Source organism: Cucurbita pepo, chromosome LG05 (genome assembly GCF_002806865.2).
Source record: "Cucurbita pepo subsp. pepo cultivar mu-cu-16 chromosome LG05, ASM280686v2, whole genome shotgun sequence".
Lineage (NCBI taxonomy): Eukaryota > Viridiplantae > Streptophyta > Magnoliopsida > Cucurbitales > Cucurbitaceae > Cucurbita > Cucurbita pepo.
Genome location: NC_036642.1, coordinates 3403298 through 3425785, shown reverse-complemented (window position 1 = coordinate 3425785; position 22488 = coordinate 3403298). Strand labels below are relative to the sequence as shown.

At 35.8% G+C, this 22488-nt stretch overlaps 3 protein-coding genes across 5 annotated transcripts; 2 read left to right on the top strand and 1 right to left on the bottom strand.

Annotated features, from left to right (window-relative positions):
- Positions 1 to 388: 388 nt before the first annotated feature.
- Positions 389 to 12467, bottom strand: LOC111795303 (glucosidase 2 subunit beta). 3 transcript variants are annotated; one of them, XM_023677633.1, is made up of 17 exons: positions 12276 to 12467; positions 9634 to 9756; positions 9394 to 9510; positions 8758 to 8853; positions 7808 to 8047; positions 6686 to 6945; positions 4032 to 4124; positions 3815 to 3907; positions 2365 to 2686; positions 2127 to 2231; positions 1931 to 2032; positions 1776 to 1833; positions 1601 to 1669; positions 1326 to 1413; positions 995 to 1056; positions 845 to 896; positions 389 to 744 (listed from the first exon to the last, which is right to left on the bottom strand). In XM_023677633.1, the coding sequence occupies exons 1-17, from the start codon at positions 12292 to 12294 to the stop codon at positions 682 to 684; spliced, it is 1962 nt and encodes a 653-aa protein (XP_023533401.1). In that variant the 5' UTR covers positions 12295 to 12467; the 3' UTR covers positions 389 to 681. The 3 variants fall into 3 exon arrangements, with proteins under 3 accessions (XP_023533401.1, XP_023533400.1, XP_023533403.1); XM_023677632.1 differs by lacking the exons at positions 8758 to 8853; positions 9394 to 9510; positions 9634 to 9756 and adding exons at positions 11277 to 11372; positions 11913 to 12029 and having other exon boundaries at positions 12153 to 12467; XM_023677635.1 differs by lacking the exons at positions 9394 to 9510; positions 9634 to 9756; positions 12276 to 12467 and adding exons at positions 10348 to 10464; positions 10588 to 10902.
- Positions 12468 to 13834: 1367 nt separating this feature from the next.
- LOC111794379 (mediator of RNA polymerase II transcription subunit 21) lies at positions 13835 to 17831 on the top strand. Its single transcript, XM_023676351.1, has 5 exons — positions 13835 to 13976; positions 15222 to 15438; positions 16944 to 17021; positions 17111 to 17162; positions 17468 to 17831. The coding sequence occupies exons 2-5, from the start codon at positions 15229 to 15231 to the stop codon at positions 17542 to 17544; spliced, it is 417 nt and encodes a 138-aa protein (XP_023532119.1). The 5' UTR covers positions 13835 to 13976; positions 15222 to 15228; the 3' UTR covers positions 17545 to 17831.
- Positions 17832 to 18867: 1036 nt separating this feature from the next.
- On the top strand, positions 18868 to 21972 carry LOC111794681 (protein MET1, chloroplastic). Its single transcript, XM_023676790.1, has 7 exons — positions 18868 to 19388; positions 20189 to 20295; positions 20470 to 20564; positions 21022 to 21098; positions 21198 to 21318; positions 21471 to 21530; positions 21625 to 21972. The coding sequence occupies exons 1-7, from the start codon at positions 18985 to 18987 to the stop codon at positions 21760 to 21762; spliced, it is 1002 nt and encodes a 333-aa protein (XP_023532558.1). The 5' UTR covers positions 18868 to 18984; the 3' UTR covers positions 21763 to 21972.
- The last annotated feature ends 516 nt before the right edge of the window (positions 21973 to 22488 follow it).

Sequence of the window (22488 nt, the reverse complement as noted above, 5' to 3'; positions counted from 1 at the left end):
GTTAAACCAAGATAGCAACAAACATTTCGAAAATGTTTTTGTCATTTGATCCAATAGCGTTTGTTTGTTTAAAAATTATGTTTGTTTTATCACATTTCTTTATAATAATGGAAACACATGAAATTTTAACCAAATTCCAAAAACAAAAATAAGTTTTTTAAAAAATATATAACAAATAAAAAAACCGAGATAAATAATTATAAGCTTAGCTTTCAAAAAACAAAAACTCGAACTTTTTTTAACATCAAAAGAGTTAGCCTCTCGTCTTCAATTTTAGAAAATTATGCTTATTTTTCCTCCATTTTTTTAGTTTAAATTTCTAGTCGAACTCGAAAACAAAAATGATTAAAATACAGAAAATTAGATAAAGCAATTTAAAGTACAAATATCAAAGAAATTGAAAATAATGTATATATAATAAAAGTTCATCATAATTTGGGACAATCCGCATGTGAGTATAAACTAGTCCATAAAAAAGATATGATGGCCTGAAGATTAGAGTTAGTGCGACCCACAACAAAACTATGCCCTCTGTTTTAGGTAAAGCTTTTCTCTAGGCTGCAACAAGAACTACTTCAACCTTTTTCATTCACTCTCTCTTGCTCGATACTACCACAGAAATAGAACCATCATCTATCTAACTCAACCACTTACCTTTTGAAAATTTGATCTGTAAACTTATCAAAGCTCATCATGCTTCTCTGGCTCTTCTTTATTCAGCATTTCCAACTTGTTTTTCAGTTCCTATGGATCATTCAAGAGGGTCCCGTAAGCGTGGAAAGTAAGTAAAATTATCTTAACAAAAGTTGTAATGAACTGTCTATATGGAATATAATGAATGGACCTGAAGTTTTTCCTCTACACAAGCGGCTGGGGTTGATAAAAGTGCCGTGTATCTGTCACAAACTCCCAGTATGTTATCAGAGAGTGAGAGGGGGAGGGAGGGAGTGAGGGAGGGAGGGAGGGAGGGAGGGAGAGGGAGAGAGAGACTTACTCGCAACGACTTGGCTCGTCTACGTCGGTTATGTCATATTTAAGCCCACATCTTAGCTTGACCTGAAGAATAAACATGGAATGTCAAGAGAAGGAAGTTGATCCTGCTTTTCCATGGGCAACCTTGCCTTGAAAATACAGGAAATGCATAGATGACCATAGATTTCAAGAAATAATCATACATATAAAATTCTGTCAAACATATGATCAGGAAGTAATTATTATGCCCAGTTTAATCATGAAGATGACCAAATATGGAAGTAAATTTCAACCATCTTGTTCTTCATTCAGGCAAGTAATTTTTTTAATAAGTAACATTATTCGCAAGACACCTTCAAGCTTCTATCAGGTCCATTCCAGCAATGATCCCCACTTGAAAAGATCATAACCCCATATGAGTCCTCAAATTTACTCCAGCGCCTGGTTGGAACCAAATCATGTTGAGAAAACAAGGGCAGAGTTAATAATAATACTACGTTCGCTAGTAACTTGAGATTTTCTGTGAGAGGAAGTAAAATAAAAGAGCAGAGTCAATACTAGGTTTACTAGTATACTTTAGACTCCTTTAACGCAATAAATATAGAGGGTACAATTACGAAAAGCCTACCCCAAACGAGTTGTCGAGTGCCCCTCGACCTGTGAAGCTTGTTTGTAAGGGCAGATTTTGTAAGTGTATCTGGACAAGGAACCAAGATTTGAATTTAAGCAGATGAACATAAAAATTCAACTAGCATAAGAAAAAAACCTATAAAGATAAGGAAACTGAAAGGAAAATTAGCTACTTGTTTTTCTTGCTTTCAAAACATTGGTCATAAAATGAATAGAACTCCTTCTCTGGACCTGCAAATGGATAGAAATGAAGATCACTAAATTAGTATTTGCATATTTTAAGTTGATGTTGCATTATAATCGTGGAAACGGTGCATCTCATACTAACCAAAATCATTCTGCAGCTTCTGTGATAAACTTGAGATCCTTGACTGTATTTTTGATAACCTGGCATTGGATTCCTCATATTCCTTGCGAATGTTTGCAGCATCTGATGAATGCAAAATCAACATAACCATTTTCATGTGGTTAAACTCTAAAGTCATCGTTCAAGTGTCAAACACCATGAACTTGTAAGCTTGTACCTGATTGGTTCACTGGAGGCTGGAATATATGAACAGCTTTGAGGACATTTCGAACTGTTCTTTGTATCTTCTCAAGCCAGGTGGGTGTACTTTTGGTTTCCATATCTAGACATATTGTATTAAAAAGAAATAAAATAGAAACAAATAAATAAAAGACGAGAAATATTTCACAACTGAAGGGAGATAAAGCAATATTATAAATGAAAATAACTTAGATAAGAGAAACCTATTTTTCAACCTGGTGAGTCCAATTCTGAATCTGAATAATATCTCTCTGACGAAGTAGACTCATCATGATTTTCATCTCTGATATCATATAAATCATCCTCTAGATCATCATCATATCTTTGGTTGTCATCATCGTATTTTTGGTGCTCACCATCAGTGTCTGAAGCATAACCGTCATTGTCGTGTGTGTCTTTTAAGATATCATGATTTTCTTCATCACTGTCATTCGTGCTTTCCGCACTCCCTGACTGTTCTTCAGTATTTTCTCCAGTCCAACGAGAAGCAACAAGGCGGCCCAACTCTTCCCGTGATAACTCTGAATTAGCATCATTCTGCAAAAAATATCATGTAGATTAAATACAATTAAACCAGGAACATAATATCATAGAATTTCAATGAACAGTAGAACAAATGGACTTAAGTTGGAGAAGCCATTTAAGTTGTGAATGTACGTTTGATTCTTTATACTAAAAAAAATGTTAACGAACTATATTGGTGTAAAATGAAGTCCAATTCAGAAAATTTCATATAAGATTGATGTTCTTTATCATTGAATGGTGGTCTACAATTTGATGGCAGTCAAAGCAAATGGTCGCCTAGTTGATAAAATGTTATTTAGGACATCATGCCTATTATGCACAATATGGTCTAAAGAATGCTATAAACCAACTACTAGAGAAATATATGCCACCGGTTTTTTATGACAGTTCGTCACTGAGAGCGCTATTGGGTTCGAGTCTGACCGAGAAGAAAAGGAAGAGAAGGGAAGGGTGAAAGAAAAAGAAAAAGAGAGTATTTAAAAATTTTAAAAATATATACATAAAAAAAATAAAGATTAAAAAGAAAAAAAGAGAGAATAGGTAACCCACGAGTTGAACAGTGATAGGTTTTGGTTTAAAGGAAGCCCATGCTCCCTAAACACATGCCCCAAAAATAGAGTAGCCTGAGCGAGCAAACCACGTCAACCCCATCCCTGACCCTGGCCCCAAGGGGCCACATTTTAAAAATGCCAATGGATAAATCACGGGCAAAAAATGGAATCAAGGCTTCATAGGATAATTCTTTTTGCTTGCAGCATAAAGATGACAAAATTACATCATGGCACACTTTGTAGTTGGCATTTCAACGGAGTATCAACGGAACATGTTCGTAAAAATACCAACTTGCAAATAGTAAGTTTAGGTGCACTCTTGGTAACGATACTAAGACTATCCATATATAGTGAAAAATCAAGTATGAAAATGTGAAAAGTTTCCACACAGGTTCAGCCGTCTGAAGATCTTTCTCCGCTTTTTTACCAAATTATACCACTATTCAATCAAAACATCATGTTTCTTCTTAGTCATCTAATGTCATACAATAAATTTAGTAACGCAACACAGCAAGCCAGGTTTTATCAAATGATATCAAACTTCAATAAAGTTTCCTGAAAGAGAGTGCTGTTATATTGAAATAAATACCTTTTTCAGGACTTCTTCAGATGATTCTCTAAAGCCGACACTTTCTCCAGTTTCAGATTTAGCCAGGGGTTTGTCTTTCTCTAATTCTGTATCCTAAAACAAAATATATTTAAAAGTGAGAAAAAACATCAATTTTTATTTTTCAGTTATAAAGCACCACCAATAACTGGTGGACATAAGCACAAGAGATTAAACATTCATAACATTCCAATTTCACCTCTTCTATGTCTTTCGGCATTGATGCTCCTGTTTCCGGTTTATTAGGAAGCTGAGCTTCAAATTCTGAGTCAACTGCTTCTTCCACCCTACCCTGCAAAAAAAAAGATGCCAAATTGAGAACTAGGAGTTGCAATAAGCATCTCTAGAGGCAAAACTATAAAATTGGAAGATAAATTCAATTACCCGAAGAAAAAGCTAGGTAAAAAAACATTCTAATAAAAACTAACAAAAGCACATTCCTTAGTACCAAAAAGCCTCTAATTTCTTTCCAACCATATAGACCAAAGGAAGACCTGGACAATGTTCTTCCAAAGGATCTCTTTCTCATTTTTGAAGTGATGGCCCAAGAGAAAGGGATTGGAGAATAACTTTTGGATCTCTAGGGAGTGTCCCAAGGCCAAGCATGATGTCTTCTCCACAAAGTCCCTTCTGCAAAAAAGGTTTGATATATCCAAGGAGGAAGGCTCCCTATTATTTATAGATGCTATGTGGGATGGAAATTAGCCAAAAGTAATAAATTCTTTGGAGCTCCCCCACTGGGCGATTAATACACATGAAAGGCTGTAGATCATTTGCCGTACATGGCTCTTTCTCCTGACTAGTGTATCTGTGGAAAAATAAAGCTAAATCTCAAAGCCATATTTTTATTACATGTTTCTTTGTATCCAGATTTTGGAAGGGTATTTTATTGAATCTACATCTCTCTTTGCTATGTCTGGGAGCAAAATGTCTTCACATTGGGACTTTTTTTGTAATTGTTTACAGATAGCATCTTCTTTTGTATTCATTTGATCATATTAATAAAATGGTTTCTATTTACTATTCAAAGAAGGGCAAACCTAATAAAGCTCCTACTGTTTTCGTCACCCATCATTTTTTACTGGACTTCCCCTAGCTGGGTTAGCAATGTTCTTAATTCCACTCTCAAATGACAGCTTCCACTCCCTTGAGTTTCTTAATGAAACCATGACCTGACCAGCCTAGGAAGGGATTATCTTTCCACCAATATTCCATACGACCAAAGAAACTTTGGTGTTCTAACCATATATTTTCAAACCAAAAGTGGGTGGGACCCCACTTATCAATGCCAATGGATAAGAGGATAAAGAAATTATATTTTTCAAGTCTTTTAACCACTACACCATCAGGATTCTTAAATACTTTCTGTGAAACAAGGAAATGGTCTGTAAGAGTAAAGATGGGGGATCACAAAAATTTTAACAAGTGTAAAGACCATTTATTAGAGTTAAATCAGTAATCGCTGCTTGCTCAATGAAAGAGTTAAAGATACACATGCTTCTAGTGATTCGGCCCCCATTGGACTTTTCACAAGACAATCTGAATACGTTAAAATTTCCCCCGAACAACCAGCAATCCAAGTAGAGAGAGGAAGGAGATCATTCAATTCTTGCCAAAAGTGAGATCTTTCTCTAGCTATGGAAGGATCGTAGAACATTATCAACCAAAATTTGGGCCCACCAATAAGAGAGATGGGTTACGCCACATTATAATGATTCTACTTCTACCCGAGGAACCATATGCTTCCAAAGCAGTTCATCCAATATTCCTAGAGCTCCATAGACATTTGATGATAAATCTATCCACCTTGTCCAGCTTGATTTCCTGTATGTAAGATGATTATTGTTGGGTTGTGCTTGAGAATGTGGGATTTGATGAGAGCACGCTTTTGCCATGATCTAAACCCCCTTATGTTCCAAGAAGGAATAATCATGAAGAGATTATCAACCCATACAAATTCTGCTTGGTGGATGGGTTGTCATAGTTAACATGAGAGACAAGGTCTGATAGTTTCTTGTGATATGATTAAGATGAAAGGAAATGTCATGGAAGAAGCACCAGGTAATTCACAAAACACCAATTGTTTCCAACTTTCAATCTTTGCCAATGTTCCTTTTGTATTTGCAAGTTTTTTCCATACCCGGAGAGTTTGTTCATCAATGCAAAATTCTTCAAAAGCTTCTGGTTTAAGAAGGTTGTGTGAAGGTTAGAGAAAGTTCCAATGAGCCATTTAAGAAGGGACCGGTGGATGGAAATGAAGAAGGCTCTGTCCTTAGTTATCTCAAAATTTTCACTCTTCATCACTGTATATGGAGTCCATTTCAATGGTATATTTCTCTCTCAATTGAGGCAGATCGAGGATGACAAGTAAAGGCCATAAAAGGTGTTGTTGGAGAAGATTAAAGCAAGCACGGTCAGGCAAGGTGAGGTAGGCAGAAAGCAGGTGGAGAGACAGTTCGTCGTTTATACGAGGGAATATTAGTGATAGAGCACAAAAAGATACAAACTAAGGCTTGGGAAAGAGGAAACACCTGCTCGAATATTAGTGACAGAGCCTCTCTTTCTCAAATACAATTTTGTGATAGCTCCTCTCAGATAGCAACTATAAACCTCAAGGAGACTAACCACAATAATTTGGAATCTAACAATATTTAACTTGGGGTAAAGATAGAATAAGAAAACTAAAGACTGTGGTTATGGGAGATTACCAATCAGAAAAAATATGAGCTAAAATAATTTACAAAAATATGTTGAAGAAGAGAAAAAATAGTAGGAATGCCATATCATATGCCAAAACAATGATGTTGAAGATTGGTGATGTCCAAAGGTTCAAAATAAACAAACGAGTCTAACCTCATTTGTGGCAGAATCCTCCCAGTTCCCACTTCTATCATCTCCAATGCCTTCTCCTTTATATTCCTCGGCACCATTTTCTGTAGCTTCATCTTTTACCGAATTGTCTTTCTCTTCAGTTTTGCTTTCCCCAACATCTGCTGTTTCTGTCGATTCAATTTTTTTAGTCTCATCTTTTTCTCTCTCCAAATGTTTCTTCTCTTCTTTCTCTTTCCATAATCGCTCCTCTTCTTCTAACTTCTCTATTTGTTCTTTGCGCTCTACATACCACACAATGCAGGTTCAATTAAATCACCATAAGATATAAAAGAATAAAGGAGCATTTAAGAAACAGAAATAATCACTTAAAAATTATATGTAGGAATACCCATTGACATGAACCTTCCAAGATGCCAAGATGCTTAGAGTAGTAAAAATTAAGACTAACCATTCATTGGCATATACTTTTCACTGATTTCAACATTTTGTCCTTAAATTCTAAGAAAAGCATAAACACGATAGAAAAAGACTATAATGAATATATCGTAAATGAAAAAAGAAAATTTTGTGGCCTCGAGTTCTAAAATACAAAAATGACAACCAAGCATTGTGCCAATCTCACTGATAGAAAGTTGCAGTATTCCCATTACTCATCTATGTGAGACATCATATATATCTATGAGGCTGCACATAGAAGCAAGATGATCGAGAAATCTTTTCTCCATTCACCTTTCCACGAGAATGAAAGGTTTTCTGTGACAGATGGGGATTTGTGCAATTTCATGTGGTTTGTGGGATGAGAGGAATAATATAATCTTTAGAGAATCCATAATGAGAGTTGGTCCACCGAAAAATTCTATTTTTCTCTTTGGGCGTCACTTTCTAAGATCTTTTGTAATTACCCACTTGGTCTTATTTTACTCAGTTGGAATCCTTTCAGTCAGGTTCTTTTTGAAGACTTGATTTTTTGGAATCAATGAACGTGTTTTCTTGTCAATATATATACACCCAATAAATAAACCAAACTCCCAATAGGCAACAATGAAAATTTAAAATATTAAGAGGCTTTCCATGAGGTGATGAAAATAAATTATAATGGAAAAACGAGATCGCAAAATAATGCATGACTATACAAGACTAGACCTTGAAGTTGTTCCACGAGCCCTTTTAATACTTTTTCCTCGTTTTGCAACTTCAATAGCTCTGCCTCGTCCTTAGTTATTGCGACTTTCGCATGTTCAACTTCTACTTTACGAATTTTAAAACCTTCTTCAAGGGTGGCAATCTTTTTCTTCAACTTATCTCTAGCCACTTTCCCAGCTTCCCAGCATGTATTTGGGCATTTGACTTTGTTGTCATATTCATCACTTCCATCACAACAATCTGCAAGTAATTGACAGATAAAAACAAATACAAAATAGGGTCAAATAAAATCACAATAATATAAAAAATGAGAAAATCATGTATCTCGTAAAATTGTCAACCGACAGAAGATTGAAATACATTATAAGAAAATATAGCTTAAATATTCTCCCCTCTAATTCCTTGACTTTCTATGTTCACAACTTCTGCATGAGTACGTAGGTTTGGGGGTAGTATAGAAGGCCAATTTTATTAAAAGAGTGAAATAATCGATGAGAAAAAACCTAAGGATGAACAAGGTTACAACAAGCTTCAAGATCACCATGTTCAAGATTGGCACCAGTTCTTCACCCTATAATACATGATATTAAAAGAACAGAAATGATGATAGTAGCTTTAAACTGTTCACCCCAAGAAGTTTAGGCTGTCTACGACTGTGTTCTACTGTAGAGTCATAACTCAGAAGGGATTTGCAGCTAACAAAACCTGAAAAATCACACATCCAGGACCACCTATTTCATTCAAACCTAGAATAAAATCTGCAGGGCTATCCTTAAGCATATCCACTCCTGAACTTCTAAATCATTTAGGTTTCTAGTAAGAGTTTAAATTTTAGCCATGTATGTCCACGCACTGGCTTAATACAGTAATAGACACTAGAAGACTAGAAGGATTAAAGGATACAAAATGGACAGAGAATTTCAGAATTTCCCCATCCAAAAAAAACTTACCACATATACCGTCGTTCACCCTTGAAGAAAACAGCAAAAGTGGAACGTGCCCAGCATTTGGACAATAGAACTTTCCATTTGGGCATGCGGATGTGCCTGCAGCCATGAAAAGTATGTTATCAATACGCATGAAATGTTGAAACAATTTCAGACCTTTTTTTACGGAAAAATCAAAGGTTTGCAGAGCAAAATGAAAGGATATACAACCGACAATACAAAAAACCAGCTCACATCAAACGGAGCCAATTTAACAAACCCAACTGAAGAAAAAATTTGACAACTCGTTATGAAACCAAAGCGAAACCCAACTGCGAATCCGAATCATATTTTCGGCTTCTTCGCAAAAATTTATACTGGATTTTAGATCAAGAGTGGAAAAAGAAAAAAGAAACTCGTCAAAATACAAACAGTCAAGAACAATAACAACTGCACTCCCTAATTGCTAACGTAGATATTAGTAAGTCACAATACATTGAGAATCGCCTGGAATCAACAATAGCAGTTTCAATAACGACCCACAAACCCGCACAGATGCTAGTAAATACTAAAGACCAATAAGATTGAGGCAAATTAAGTCCCGATGAGTTGAAAAAAAACACAAGAAAATGCAGTGACATGAGGGAGCGGAATCCATACCAGGTTCGTCAGTGCCATCAGGGCAATCGCAGTAGTTATCGTTAAGCTGAGCCTTAGTAAATTTGTTGGAACCGTCTCTACATTTGATCACGTCGGACGATTTGTAATACATCACATCTACATTTTTTTATAAATTTGGTACTAATTCTCAGTGTCCATAAATACTTCGAAAGCTACAAATAAACAAACGATGAATTGAAGATTTGACAAGATTGGAGCAGATATGGAAAGAAAAAAAACCTTGGGGAGAAATTCCACGAAACTGGTGATTTGATGATGAAGCTGATCCAACGATTGGAGCTATCGCAAAAGCCAGAGCCGCGCACAATGTCCATAAGGTTGCAACAGATTCTGAAGCTGTGCCTCCCNCAGCATTTGGACAATAGAACTTTCCATTTGGGCATGCGGATGTGCCTGCAGCCATGAAAAGTATGTTATCAATACGCATGAAATGTTGAAACAATTTCAGACCTTTTTTTACGGAAAAATCAAAGGTTTGCAGAGCAAAATGAAAGGATATACAACCGACAATACAAAAAACCAGCTCACATCAAACGGAGCCAATTTAACAAACCCAACTGAAGAAAAAATTTGACAACTCGTTATGAAACCAAAGCGAAACCCAACTGCGAATCCGAATCATATTTTCGGCTTCTTCGCAAAAATTTATACTGGATTTTAGATCAAGAGTGGAAAAAGAAAAAAGAAACTCGTCAAAATACAAACAGTCAAGAACAATAACAACTGCACTCCCTAATTGCTAACGTAGATATTAGTAAGTCACAATACATTGAGAATCGCCTGGAATCAACAATAGCAGTTTCAATAACGACCCACAAACCCGCACAGATGCTAGTAAATACTAAAGACCAATAAGATTGAGGCAAATTAAGTCCCGATGAGTTGAAAAAAAACACAAGAAAATGCAGTGACATGAGGGAGCGGAATCCATACCAGGTTCGTCAGTGCCATCAGGGCAATCGCAGTAGTTATCGTTAAGCTGAGCCTTAGTAAATTTGTTGGAACCGTCTCTACATTTGATCACGTCGGACGATTTGTAATACATCACATCTACATTTTTTTATAAATTTGGTACTAATTCTCAGTGTCCATAAATACTTCGAAAGCTACAAATAAACAAACGATGAATTGAAGATTTGACAAGATTGGAGCAGATATGGAAAGAAAAAAAACCTTGGGGAGAAATTCCACGAAACTGGTGATTTGATGATGAAGCTGATCCAACGATTGGAGCTATCGCAAAAGCCAGAGCCGCGCACAATGTCCATAAGGTTGCAACAGATTCTGAAGCTGTGCCTCCCCATTGCTTCATCATTTTGTATCTGCCGATCAGAGAAGAGAGAGCAAGTGTCTGATTTGTCCAGTGTTCTTCCCCGTTTCGAATGTTTACCGCAACCTATCGCCCCCCCGGTGTTCAACGAATGCGGCAAGAATCCCAAAAATTCATCAAATTTTATCAAACTCTGACCAAAGTTTTTTTCTTTTTCCTTTATTCTTTTTACAGAAAAATACCTCATTTATGCCTCCAAATGTATAACTTTAAAATATAAAATCGTCAAATATTATCAAATTTTCATATAAATAATTATTTTTTTTCAATTATTTTAAATTTTATTAAGTTAGATTATTAAAATAATTTAACTAATTTAATTTTTATGTGTATGAGTTATTGTGACGTCCCACGTTGGTTGGGGGGAACAAAACACTATTTGAAACGGTGTGGAAACCTTCTCCTAGGAGATGCGTTTTAAAGCCTTGAGGGGAAGCCCGAGAGGGAAAGCCTAAAGAGGACAATATCTGCTAGCGATGGGCNACAAAATGGACAGAGAATTTCAGAATTTCCCCATCCAAAAAAAACTTACCACATATACCGTCGTTCACCCTTGAAGAAAACAGCAAAAGTGGAACGTGCCCAGCATTTGGACAATAGAACTTTCCATTTGGGCATGCGGATGTGCCTGCAGCCATGAAAAGTATGTTATCAATACGCATGAAATGTTGAAACAATTTCAGACCTTTTTTTACGGAAAAATCAAAGGTTTGCAGAGCAAAATGAAAGGATATACAACCGACAATACAAAAAACCAGCTCACATCAAACGGAGCCAATTTAACAAACCCAACTGAAGAAAAAATTTGACAACTCGTTATGAAACCAAAGCGAAACCCAACTGCGAATCCGAATCATATTTTCGGCTTCTTCGCAAAAATTTATACTGGATTTTAGATCAAGAGTGGAAAAAGAAAAAAGAAACTCGTCAAAATACAAACAGTCAAGAACAATAACAACTGCACTCCCTAATTGCTAACGTAGATATTAGTAAGTCACAATACATTGAGAATCGCCTGGAATCAACAATAGCAGTTTCAATAACGACCCACAAACCCGCACAGATGCTAGTAAATACTAAAGACCAATAAGATTGAGGCAAATTAAGTCCCGATGAGTTGAAAAAAAACACAAGAAAATGCAGTGACATGAGGGAGCGGAATCCATACCAGGTTCGTCAGTGCCATCAGGGCAATCGCAGTAGTTATCGTTAAGCTGAGCCTTAGTAAATTTGTTGGAACCGTCTCTACATTTGATCACGTCGGACGATTTGTAATACATCACATCTACATTTTTTTATAAATTTGGTACTAATTCTCAGTGTCCATAAATACTTCGAAAGCTACAAATAAACAAACGATGAATTGAAGATTTGACAAGATTGGAGCAGATATGGAAAGAAAAAAAACCTTGGGGAGAAATTCCACGAAACTGGTGATTTGATGATGAAGCTGATCCAACGATTGGAGCTATCGCAAAAGCCAGAGCCGCGCACAATGTCCATAAGGTTGCAACAGATTCTGAAGCTGTGCCTCCCCATTGCTTCATCATTTTGTATCTGCCGATCAGAGAAGAGAGAGCAAGTGTCTGATTTGTCCAGTGTTCTTCCCCGTTTCGAATGTTTACCGCAACCTATCGCCCCCCCGGTGTTCAACGAATGCGGCAAGAATCCCAAAAATTCATCAAATTTTATCAAACTCTGACCAAAGTTTTTTTCTTTTTCCTTTATTCTTTTTACAGAAAAATACCTCATTTATGCCTCCAAATGTATAACTTTAAAATATAAAATCGTCAAATATTATCAAATTTTCATATAAATAATTATTTTTTTTCAATTATTTTAAATTTTATTAAGTTAGATTATTAAAATAATTTAACTAATTTAATTTTTATGTGTATGAGTTATTGTGACGTCCCACGTTGGTTGGGGGGAACAAAACACTATTTGAAACGGTGTGGAAACCTTCTCCTAGGAGATGCGTTTTAAAGCCTTGAGGGGAAGCCCGAGAGGGAAAGCCTAAAGAGGACAATATCTGCTAGCGATGGGCCTGGGTCGTTACAAATGGTATCAGAGCCAGACACTAGACTATGTGCCGAGGAGACTGTTCCCCAAATGGGTTAGACATGAGACGGTGTGCCAGTAAGGACGCTGGGCTCAATAGGGGTGGATTTGGCGGGGGGTCCCACGTCGATTGGAAAAAGGAAAGAGTGCCAGCGAAGACCTTGGGCCCAAAGGGGGTGGATTGTGATGTCCCACATTGATTGGGGAGGAGAACGGGGGTTGTTCCCCAAATGAGGTAGACACGAGACGGTGTGCCAGTAAGGACATTGGGCCCAATGGAGTGGATTTGGCAGGGGTCCCACATCAATTGGAAAAAGGATAAAGTGCCGGCGAGGACCCTAGACCCCAGGGGGTGGATTGTGATGTCGCATGTTAGTTGGGGAGGAGAACAAAGTCTGGAGGGAAAGTTCAAAAAGGACAATATGTACTAGTAGTGAGAGAACAAAGCCTGGATGGAAAGTTCAAAAAGGACAATATCTACTACTAGTGAGAGAACAAAGCCTGGATGGAAAGTTCAAAAACGACAATATCTACTAGTGATGTGTCACATGTAAGCCTAAAAAGGGAAGGTTTTTATAGAATTATATAAATTTTTAATGGTAAATATTTAGTACTCACATATATTTCAAAAATCATAATATCTCTTATGTAGAATAAATTATTTTATATGAAATCTTCTCTAAATCTTATATAATAATAATAAATTATTGGTTAAATAATTAAAATTTTATATAATATATATAAGATAATTATTACAAAAGAATATTTAATTAAGTGTAATTAAGTACAACTTGGATGTGTTTTTTTATTTTACCGGCTATCACCGGTTACTAATTAATAAATGTTTTTTTATTTTAAGGTTTAATTAGATAAAATAAACTGAAATTAGGTCAAAATGTATATATAATAAAAAAATAAAAGTTTAAGGTTTAATTCGATCTCCATTACAATAATTCAGCCCACTTCGTAAAATTAGAAAATAACAATAATAATAAATAAATAAATAAAATATATACATAAACCCTTTCCACGTTCATTTTACTCTATCGTGCTCCGCCTGGTCTCGTCGTCTCCCCCTCCCTTTCAGCCGTTCAGTGTCGCCACCGCTTCTGTCCGGTCCTTGTCGCCGCCGCCTGTCTCTGGTCAGTGCTGCCGCCGCAGCCTCCCTCAGGTTTGCACTGATTTTATACTCTTCTGATGTTACCGATATTCTCCCTTTCTCCATCTCTGCCTTTTTTCTCGCTTGAAAAACTCAAATTAGGAATTATATAAGGAAAAAATGGAGTGGTTTTGATTTTTTGAAATGACAATAGACGAACTGCGGCGTGCTTTGCCTTTAGATTCGTTGAGTATGTCTACTGAGGCTTGATCATCTGTACATCTGTCTTGTTTCTGCGACAATGAAATGTTCAGCGTAATTATTTCTTTTGTGTATGAGAGAATCAGTAAGTTATTGTATTATCGAATTCTTTTTTAATCCCTAGCTTGGCGAAGCTATTTTGATTGACCAACAACTTTCAACCATACTTGTAGTTGTAGATTTGGAGATTTGGAGATTATAGTTGGCAGATAACAATGAATCTTTTTTTAAAGTTGAAATTCTCCTCCCTCACATCAATCAATCACTCAACATACTTTTAATTTACTGGAAATAAAAGCCATCTATATGCTTTGTACTTCATGTAATTGCCATAAAAAGTTTTAGAAAATGCATAGAGTAAAATAGGAAGGGAACTAACGATTTTCCTATATAGTATAGATTATTCCGGTATTGGTACGGCACTGATACTTTTTTCGTTGGCATAATCTAACTTGGCTGCTCTTTCAAGGTTTTCGGTGAGCTCAGTTTTGTGAGAATTGGAATTGGTTTATCCATTAATGATAAACAGATCTAACATCTTACAATCACGTCATTACAATTTTGATTTCGATCCTCTAATACTGTTTCCTTATATTTGACGTGATTTCATCATTTACTTGAGCAACCAAACACAAGATCCAGATTAGAACCTGCGAACCTATTGACTCACTCCTAGTCTCTTCAATTGTAATAAATTAAATTCAGAAACTATGGTTCGAGGTATTTCATTCAGTGTTTCTTTTATTGAATTGGTTGTTTTTCTTCCACAACGTTGTCTCTCAGCAATTAAAGTCGGATGTGAAGTCTTCTTACGAGTATAAACTTTCCTTACCAAGTTTTTGATGCTATTTCAGATNTTTTTTTTTTTTTTTTTTTTTTTTTTTTTTTTTTTTTTTTTTTTTTTTTTTTTTTTTTTTTTTTTTTTTTTGGATTATATTGGAAGAAATAGGTTGGACTCCCACTCAGTCAGTTCCTAAATGTGATATGTTGATTTTAATTGTCTTGATATGTTTATTGGTTCTCATCATTTTCTGGACAATTCTTCTGGGGGATAAGGTTCGAAATGGACATTATTTCCCAACTACAGGAACAAGTCAATACAATTGCTGCTTTAGCTTTCAATACTTTTGGGACATTGCAGAGAGATGCTCCTCCAGTTCGTTTATCTCCTAATTACCCCGAACCTCCGCCTCACGAACCTACAGATGACAGTGCAAACTTCGTAGAGCAGCCCAAGCTAATGAGTGCCGCTTTGGTGAAAGCCGCTAAGCAGGTGTGATTTTTATTTTGCAGGATTGTGTTTGCCGTTGTTCATGCTAAGTGTGTAGTTCATTGGTTCTTGTACTTTTGGGGTGGAAAATATGAATGTGATGCATATGCCTCTTGTTATTTACTTTTTCATGGGTCGAAACATCAAGAAAGTATTTTCTTCTTCCTTTTGGGGAGATTTTAGATTGCCATTTTTTTTTTTCAAATGTCAGTTTCCTAGATTGATTAACTTTACATGCTTTCTATCTACTGGATAAGTAATTGAGAATCAACTGTCTACTCGAAGCACCTGATGAGATTGGAAGAGATGCATTTCATTCACCCTCAAATGCTCGTTTGTTAGATCTAGTTAATGTTAAGTCTGAACTTGTGTTGTCTGAGGACGAACAGGACTGTGATTTCCTGCTTTTCAGCCGCTCATAACTTTTATTGCATTTTTGATGGGGTAGTAACATATCAAAGTAACAGAGTTCCCAGCTACTTGTTTGAGAGGCATACTAGTTCTAATGCNTTTAGATTGCCATTTTTTTTTATAAATGTCAGTATCCTAGATTGATTAACTTTACATGCTTTCTATCTACTGGATAAGTAATTGAGAATCAACTGTCTACTCGAAGCACCTGATGAGATTGGAAGAGATGCATTTCATTCACCCTCAAATGCTCGTTTGTTAGATCTAGTTAATGTTAAGTCTGAACTTGTGTTGTCTGAGGACGAACAGGACTGTGATTTCCTGCTTTTCAGCCGCTCATAACTTTTACTGCGTTTTTTATGGGGTAGTAACATATCAAAGTAACAGATTTCCCGCTACTTGTTTGAGAGGCATACTAGTTCTAATGCTATGATTTATTGTATATCCATCAAAGGAAGCAAATTTGGTATTGGAAACTTCAATTTATTTTTGCCTTCCAACCTCAGATACTACTTGGGCAAATATGGTGTTTTAGATCAGCAATAAGCCAAAGTCTTACGGAAAACTTTTCTAATTATTCTTCGCTTTTAACTGTATATATGTTTTAGCCCCACTTTTAAGAGCTATTAAGCGTGTTCATATTTTTGGAATCTCCTATTCAACCCTGTATTTGACTAAAATCTGGATCTTTTTTTTATTTAGAAAATTTTGCTGAGAAATTTTGCTGAGAGATTTTGATTTTTGGAATCTCCTATTCAACCCTGTATTTGACTAAAATATGTAGAATTTATAAAATCGACGAGTCTGTCCACATTACATTTGAGAAAATCCCAGTGTAGTTTTTGGGTAATAGAAATGTTTGGATGTTTTCCAGTTCTGGTAGCATTTTAGTGCCTTCTAGATGTGATTCTACAAGGAGCCAGATTGTTCCATTCCTTCTCTCATTTTCTTTTCCTTTTTACTCTCTCCTCTCCAACTGGTATACTACTAGCTTTCTGTACAAAAGAAAGGGTTGAGACCATGCTTCATTTATATATAATCCAATTGAACATATGTGCCGTTCTTGAAACTATTGTTGTTATTATCTTTTGGCACAGTTTGATGTATTAGTTGCAGCATTGCCTCTATCTGATGGAGGTGAAGAAGAGCAGTTGAAAAGGATTGCAGAACTACAGGTATAAGCCTTCTCATATGCTAATGTTGATATAACACCAAGAATTCCTGTATTGTTTAGTTCTCATTACGTTCGAAACTCGTTATCCAGGCCGAGAACGATGCTGTAGGTCAAGAACTTCAAAAGCAGCTAGAAGCAGCAGGTATTATCTTGTTTTCTTCGTTAACCTGTGTATAGTTACAACATGCCCAGTTGCAAATTATGGGCCCACCAAGAATGACTTCCTATTGGAAGTTTTACTGTATGGNAGTTGCAAATTATGGGCCCACCAAGAATGACTTCCTATTGGAAATTTTACTGTATGCNAGTTTTACTGTATGGTTTCATTTAGGGTTTGACCAACTCGTCGTAAGGGCGAAATTTCTCGTGTTCTCTCCATACTACTGATATTTCGCCACAGCTACACAAGCTAACATTCTTAATGGAATTGGGAATTGTTTGTTGCAGAGAAGGAATTAAAACAGGTTCAGGAGCTTTTCAGCCAAGTTGCAGATAATTGCTTGAACTTGAAGAAAGCAGACTGAAAGATCTCAAGGTTATAGTAGCTCAATCAAATGCATTCATTCCTTTCTTCCTAATTTAATGCAACTTAGAACAGGTGTGTTAATTTTCTGCGCCACTTTGTCCATTTTCTCATCGTTTTTTAAGCTCAACTCGGTAGAAGATTCATAATGCCTAACCCCAAATTGCCTCTCTCTAGCTTCTAGCGAATGTTCAAAGCTGTCATAGTAATTGCAAGTTAGCAATATATTATGTATTTGAAATTTTCGTAATTAATATATATAGCTTTCGTAGCTGATAATTTGTACCATTGTTTTACAAATATCGACTTATTTATATTTATAAGTGTCGGTTGACCTCATTTTTTTCGTCCAGTAAAACAACATTTTGGGTGATTTGAATCTCTAACATTTAAAAAAAAAAAAAGAAAATTCTATTGATTCTATGCGTTAATTATTGTTAAATTATGTTGACATTGGGTTAAAGTTTAAAACAAATATTAAAATTATAATTTTGTTGTAATAAGCTATGTATGCATCTTTTAAATGAATATGAATGTGTTTATATACATCATTGGCATATATATTGGATTGTGAAAATATACATTTGATTCTTTTTATTTCGAGGAGATTAACGAAAGATGCCTTATCCATTAAGATATACTGAATTTAGTTCAACTTTGTTATCGGTAAATTATTTTAAATAATTTCATTACATTGATAACTAAGTTGATTGAATGTTGATGTGGCGGTTAATAGGTTGATTATACCTTGTTGGCGTGATACAATCATTTCCAAAAACAAATGATTAGACCAAAGTTTGCATATTAAGTACATTGTTCGACACCAATACTATTGAGGCGACACAAGCAATTGACAACAAACAATGAAAACAATGTGCACGGGAGAAGAAAAGAGAAAGAGAGATAGAAGAAAGTTGCAGTACTACAAAATAACTAGACTCCTTCCATTTACACCGTAGTCTTATCTTCCTAAATATATTTTTTAAGATAAATAAACTCGAACTACTGACATTCGCCGTACCAGTACTTGGTACACAAATTAGATACTCGGGTATTATTACTATAACTTTTGATTCGCTTAATAAGTTATTAAAGTTCTAACATATTATGACCACTAAAAATATGAATTTTAGAGCTTCCATAAATCAAATATTTATGGACCATAGAGGAAAATCCTAAAACCAGNAAAAAAAAAAAAAAAAAAAAAAAAAAAAAAAAAAAAAAAAAAGAAGAAGGTGGCTACGTGGCAGGATCCTATTGGGTGTAATTAGAGGCTCATCCGATTCTGTTATTTTGGACCAGAGAAATCCAAGGGGCTCTTCCTTCCCAAAACCACAACAGAACAGAGCGCGCTCTCAGCCTTGCAGTTGCAGAAGAAATGGGTTTATCTCCAACTCCCCTCTGAGCTCTGTGGCCTGAAATTAGGGCATTCCATTCCACAATGTCTCTGGCTCCGCCCACCACTCTGTATCTATGTTCTTCTTCTTCTTCTTCTTCTTCTTCTTCTTCTTCTTCTCAGCCACTCCCCAAATTTTGTTCTTCATTTCCACTATGCTGTTCCCATCCCAAACTCTTTCTCTCCAATTCTCATGTTCATCTCTCTTTCGCCACCTCCTTTTCGAGCTTTCATTCACTTAAACCTTCAAATTTCGTCGTCAGAGCATCCGACGATGATTCTGTTGCTGACCAACCTTATGAAGAGTATGAAGTGGAACTGGAGCAGCCTTATGGGTTGAAATTTGTTAAGGGACGAGATGGTGGAACTTATATCGACGCCATTGCACCTGGTGGTGCTGCCGATAAGACGGGATTGTTCACGGTTGGGGATAAAGTTATTGCTACCAGGTATCATTTTCCTTATCTCTGCTCTGTAAATCTTGCTCATTATGATCATCAACGATTGACCTATCTATTTATTCGAGCATGTTTAGAAATTTGAATTGTGAAATGAAAATGATAGGACGTGGTTTGTTGCGTTTTCTGTAAGATTTTGTAGAATGGTGGATGCAGGGGTCATTGATGCTTTCTTTGGTAGTCTAAAATTAGTTTATACTAGATGGCGCCTGGATGAGACAACGAGATAGCATGATCACCTGGTCAACAACAACAAATTTTGTCATGTACAAACCATGGTTACTATGTTAAATCACATAATCTGCTTGTCTCTCCCTTGTCAGCTTGAAATGATCACTCAACTCAAGCTTAGGCTGAAAAGTTCAAGTAAATCTAATGAATAATTTTCGTGACACAGTAGGATTGACTCCACTGCTTCAGATAAGGGTCAATTGTGATTACTGAAAAATTTTCTTCTTGTTGATTTGTGTATTCATGCTAAAGAAATAAAATGGAGAAAAGAAAAAGAAAAAAATCTAGGCTTCTTAAATTTGTCGTGTGTTTTTCCCACAGGCTAAGATTTTCATTCACTCAACTGTTCAAAGGAGAATTATATGATGTATGCTTAAAATTTTTGTCTTGTTTCTGTCGTGTCGTGCATTTTTTTCCCAAAGTAAACTAAAGGGAGAAAGGGAAAAGAAAAGAATGACTTGGCTTAGTATGAAAATGTGTAAAGAACATTCCTAGCAGAAACATTTGCAGCTTTTCTTCCATGGTTGGGATATGATAAAAGAATAGTTACATCAATGCAGTGCAGTGTTTGGGACAGAAATATGGCCTGCTGCTGAATACGGAAGGACAATGTATACAATTCGGCAAAGAATTGGTCCATTACTCATGAAAATGGAGAAGAGATATGGTCAGTTATCAATCGTACTCAATAAATCAATAACGAATAGAAGTACAAAAGATATTAACAAATCACTTTTCTTAAAATTGGCTGATGACCTGTATAAATCCGAGTTTTATTATAAACATACTCTTATCTTTATATATAAATATGATCTTTGTAAATTGTGTGATTGTTTTTCAGGAAAGACAGATGGTTATGGTGAGTTGACGGAAAAGGAGCTAATCAGAGCAGAGAGAAACTCGGGCGTAGTTAGTAATAAAGTGAGAGAAATTCAAGTAAGTGAACATTTACTAGCAGCTAATGATATTATATTGAAGTTATGAATTCAAGTGAGAATCCAAATGTTTAGTTAAGAAAGACGAAAACTATTATAAAGAAAATGTGAAAAAACAAGTCCAATTCTTAAAAACCATAAACAAAAATTCAAATAGTTATCAAACGGGGTCATAGTAATCACTTTTTCAGATTTTGTAATGACTATTGGGACATGTTAACCATTGGGTATTTAGTGAACCTAAGGTTGATCTCCTTAGTTGTGGACTTCTGATGGACACCCAGTTCATACTTTTTCCCCTGCCCGCATTTTCTTATCTAAAAAGGAAAAACCATCCATTCTAAAGAGTTCAACCAGCTGGGCATCTATAATTGCAGTAAACTACCGGAATGAAGAAGAAAAATGCATTAGAAAAGGTTTGCTGTATTATTTACATATTATAGGTGTAATTGTTACAGATGCAAAATGCCATGAGGTTGAAGGAGCAGAAAGCGCGCAGAGAAAATGACCTGCGCCAAGGACTACGTCTGTACAAGTATGTTGCATATCCAACTTGCCCTGCCCTTCTATTGTTTACTAAATTGTGCCCACACAATGTCCAACCCCGCCTTTCTTTTTGTTCTTTTCCCTCAAGGAACGCTAAATATGAGGAAGCATTAGAGAAATTTGAGTCAGTGTTGGGATCCAAACCAACTCCAGACGAAGCATCAGTTGCCAGTTACAATGTTGCATGCTGTTACTCCCAACTAAATGAGGTAATGGTTTATACAGAATCGTTTCGTAAACTATTATTGAATTTAGAGTTCGTTTAGAATGACTTTTTGAGACATCTTAAACTAAGCTTTCTGGCCAAAATTCCACAAAATGGGGAATGACTGATTAGTGTACCTTCATACTTTTCGAACAGTTAAAAGCTGGGCTATCAGCACTTGAAGACGCCTTGGCAGCAGGATTTGAAGACTTCAAGGTATCAGCCACTTCGTTTTATTTAGTTATTACATGCCCTGGACAATTATATGTGGAGAAGTTTTGGTGAAATCATTGTTCTTAATGTTTGCCAGAGAATTCGGACGGATCCTGATCTATCAAACTTGAGGACATTGGAGGAATTTGAGACTCTTCTGAAAAGGTTTGATGAGTCGTTTATCAATGAGAATGCCATCAATGCCATAAAGTCGCTATTCGGTTTCAAGAAATAAAAACCAGACTCTTTTATAGTTATCTTTTATTAAGTAATTCAAATTATTGTTGTCACATATTGTATCAAAGTATTCAAAGATTCAAGCTTATAGTTTCCGAAAAAATTCCATGTAATTTGTTGTAATTTGTTCTTTTACGTTTTATTAGTGAAGTGTTGAGCATATTGTTTGGATTTGATTAATGTTGAAAAGGTCTAACTTATGGATCTCTCTCTTATCTTAACTTTCCCACTGTTACATAGTAATTATGTGACGAATGCAGAGCGTTGGATGAAAGTGTCCTACATTGGTTAATTTAGCGAATGGTCATGAGTTTATAATCAAAGAATACACTCTCCAGCAAAACCATGAGAGCTTATGCTCAAAGTGGACAATATCATCTTAGTCATGCTACAATAAAGCAAAGTCATGAGAGCTTATGTTCAAAGTGGACAATATCATCTTAGTCATGCTACAATAAATTGGTAAATCCTCAAATATCGAACAAAGAACTCCAAAAGAAAAGGAGTCAAGCCTCCTCGAATAACGTTTTACCCCTATGTTGGATAGAAAAGAATTTATTGACGCTGCTGTTAAGGTGAAGGAGAAAGATCAGTTAAAGAAGGAGAAAGATCAGTTAAAGAATGAAAGATCAGTTAAAGAATGACTCTCAGGATTCAGTGACAGTGAACTCTCATTCATCTTTCGTGTCGTCTCCCTTCATTCAAAGACTATAATATCGANCGG

Excerpts from the sequence above, each read along its gene's own strand:
- LOC111795303 (XM_023677632.1), bottom strand. The coding sequence starts at position 12,294 with ATGATGAAGCAATGGGGAGGCACAGCTTCAGAATCTGTTGCAACCTTA. Across the intron at positions 2,232-2,364 it reads TTCAGAATTGGACTCACCAG|ATATGGAAACCAAAAGTACA; the intron begins GTTGAAAAATAG and ends CAATATGTCTAG. Across the intron at positions 745-844 it reads GTGTAGAGGAAAAACTTCAG|GAACTGAAAAACAAGTTGGA; the intron begins GTCCATTCATTA and ends AATGATCCATAG.
- LOC111794379 (XM_023676351.1), top strand. The coding sequence starts at position 15,229 with ATGGACATTATTTCCCAACTACAGGAACAAGTCAATACAATTGCTGCT. Across the intron at positions 15,439-16,943 it reads TGGTGAAAGCCGCTAAGCAG|TTTGATGTATTAGTTGCAGC; the intron begins GTGTGATTTTTA and ends CTTTTGGCACAG. Across the intron at positions 17,163-17,467 it reads AAAGCAGCTAGAAGCAGCAG|AGAAGGAATTAAAACAGGTT; the intron begins GTATTATCTTGT and ends TGTTTGTTGCAG.
- LOC111794681 (XM_023676790.1), top strand. The coding sequence starts at position 18,985 with ATGTCTCTGGCTCCGCCCACCACTCTGTATCTATGTTCTTCTTCTTCT. Across the intron at positions 21,319-21,470 it reads GTTACTCCCAACTAAATGAG|TTAAAAGCTGGGCTATCAGC; the intron begins GTAATGGTTTAT and ends CTTTTCGAACAG. Across the intron at positions 21,531-21,624 it reads CAGGATTTGAAGACTTCAAG|AGAATTCGGACGGATCCTGA; the intron begins GTATCAGCCACT and ends AATGTTTGCCAG.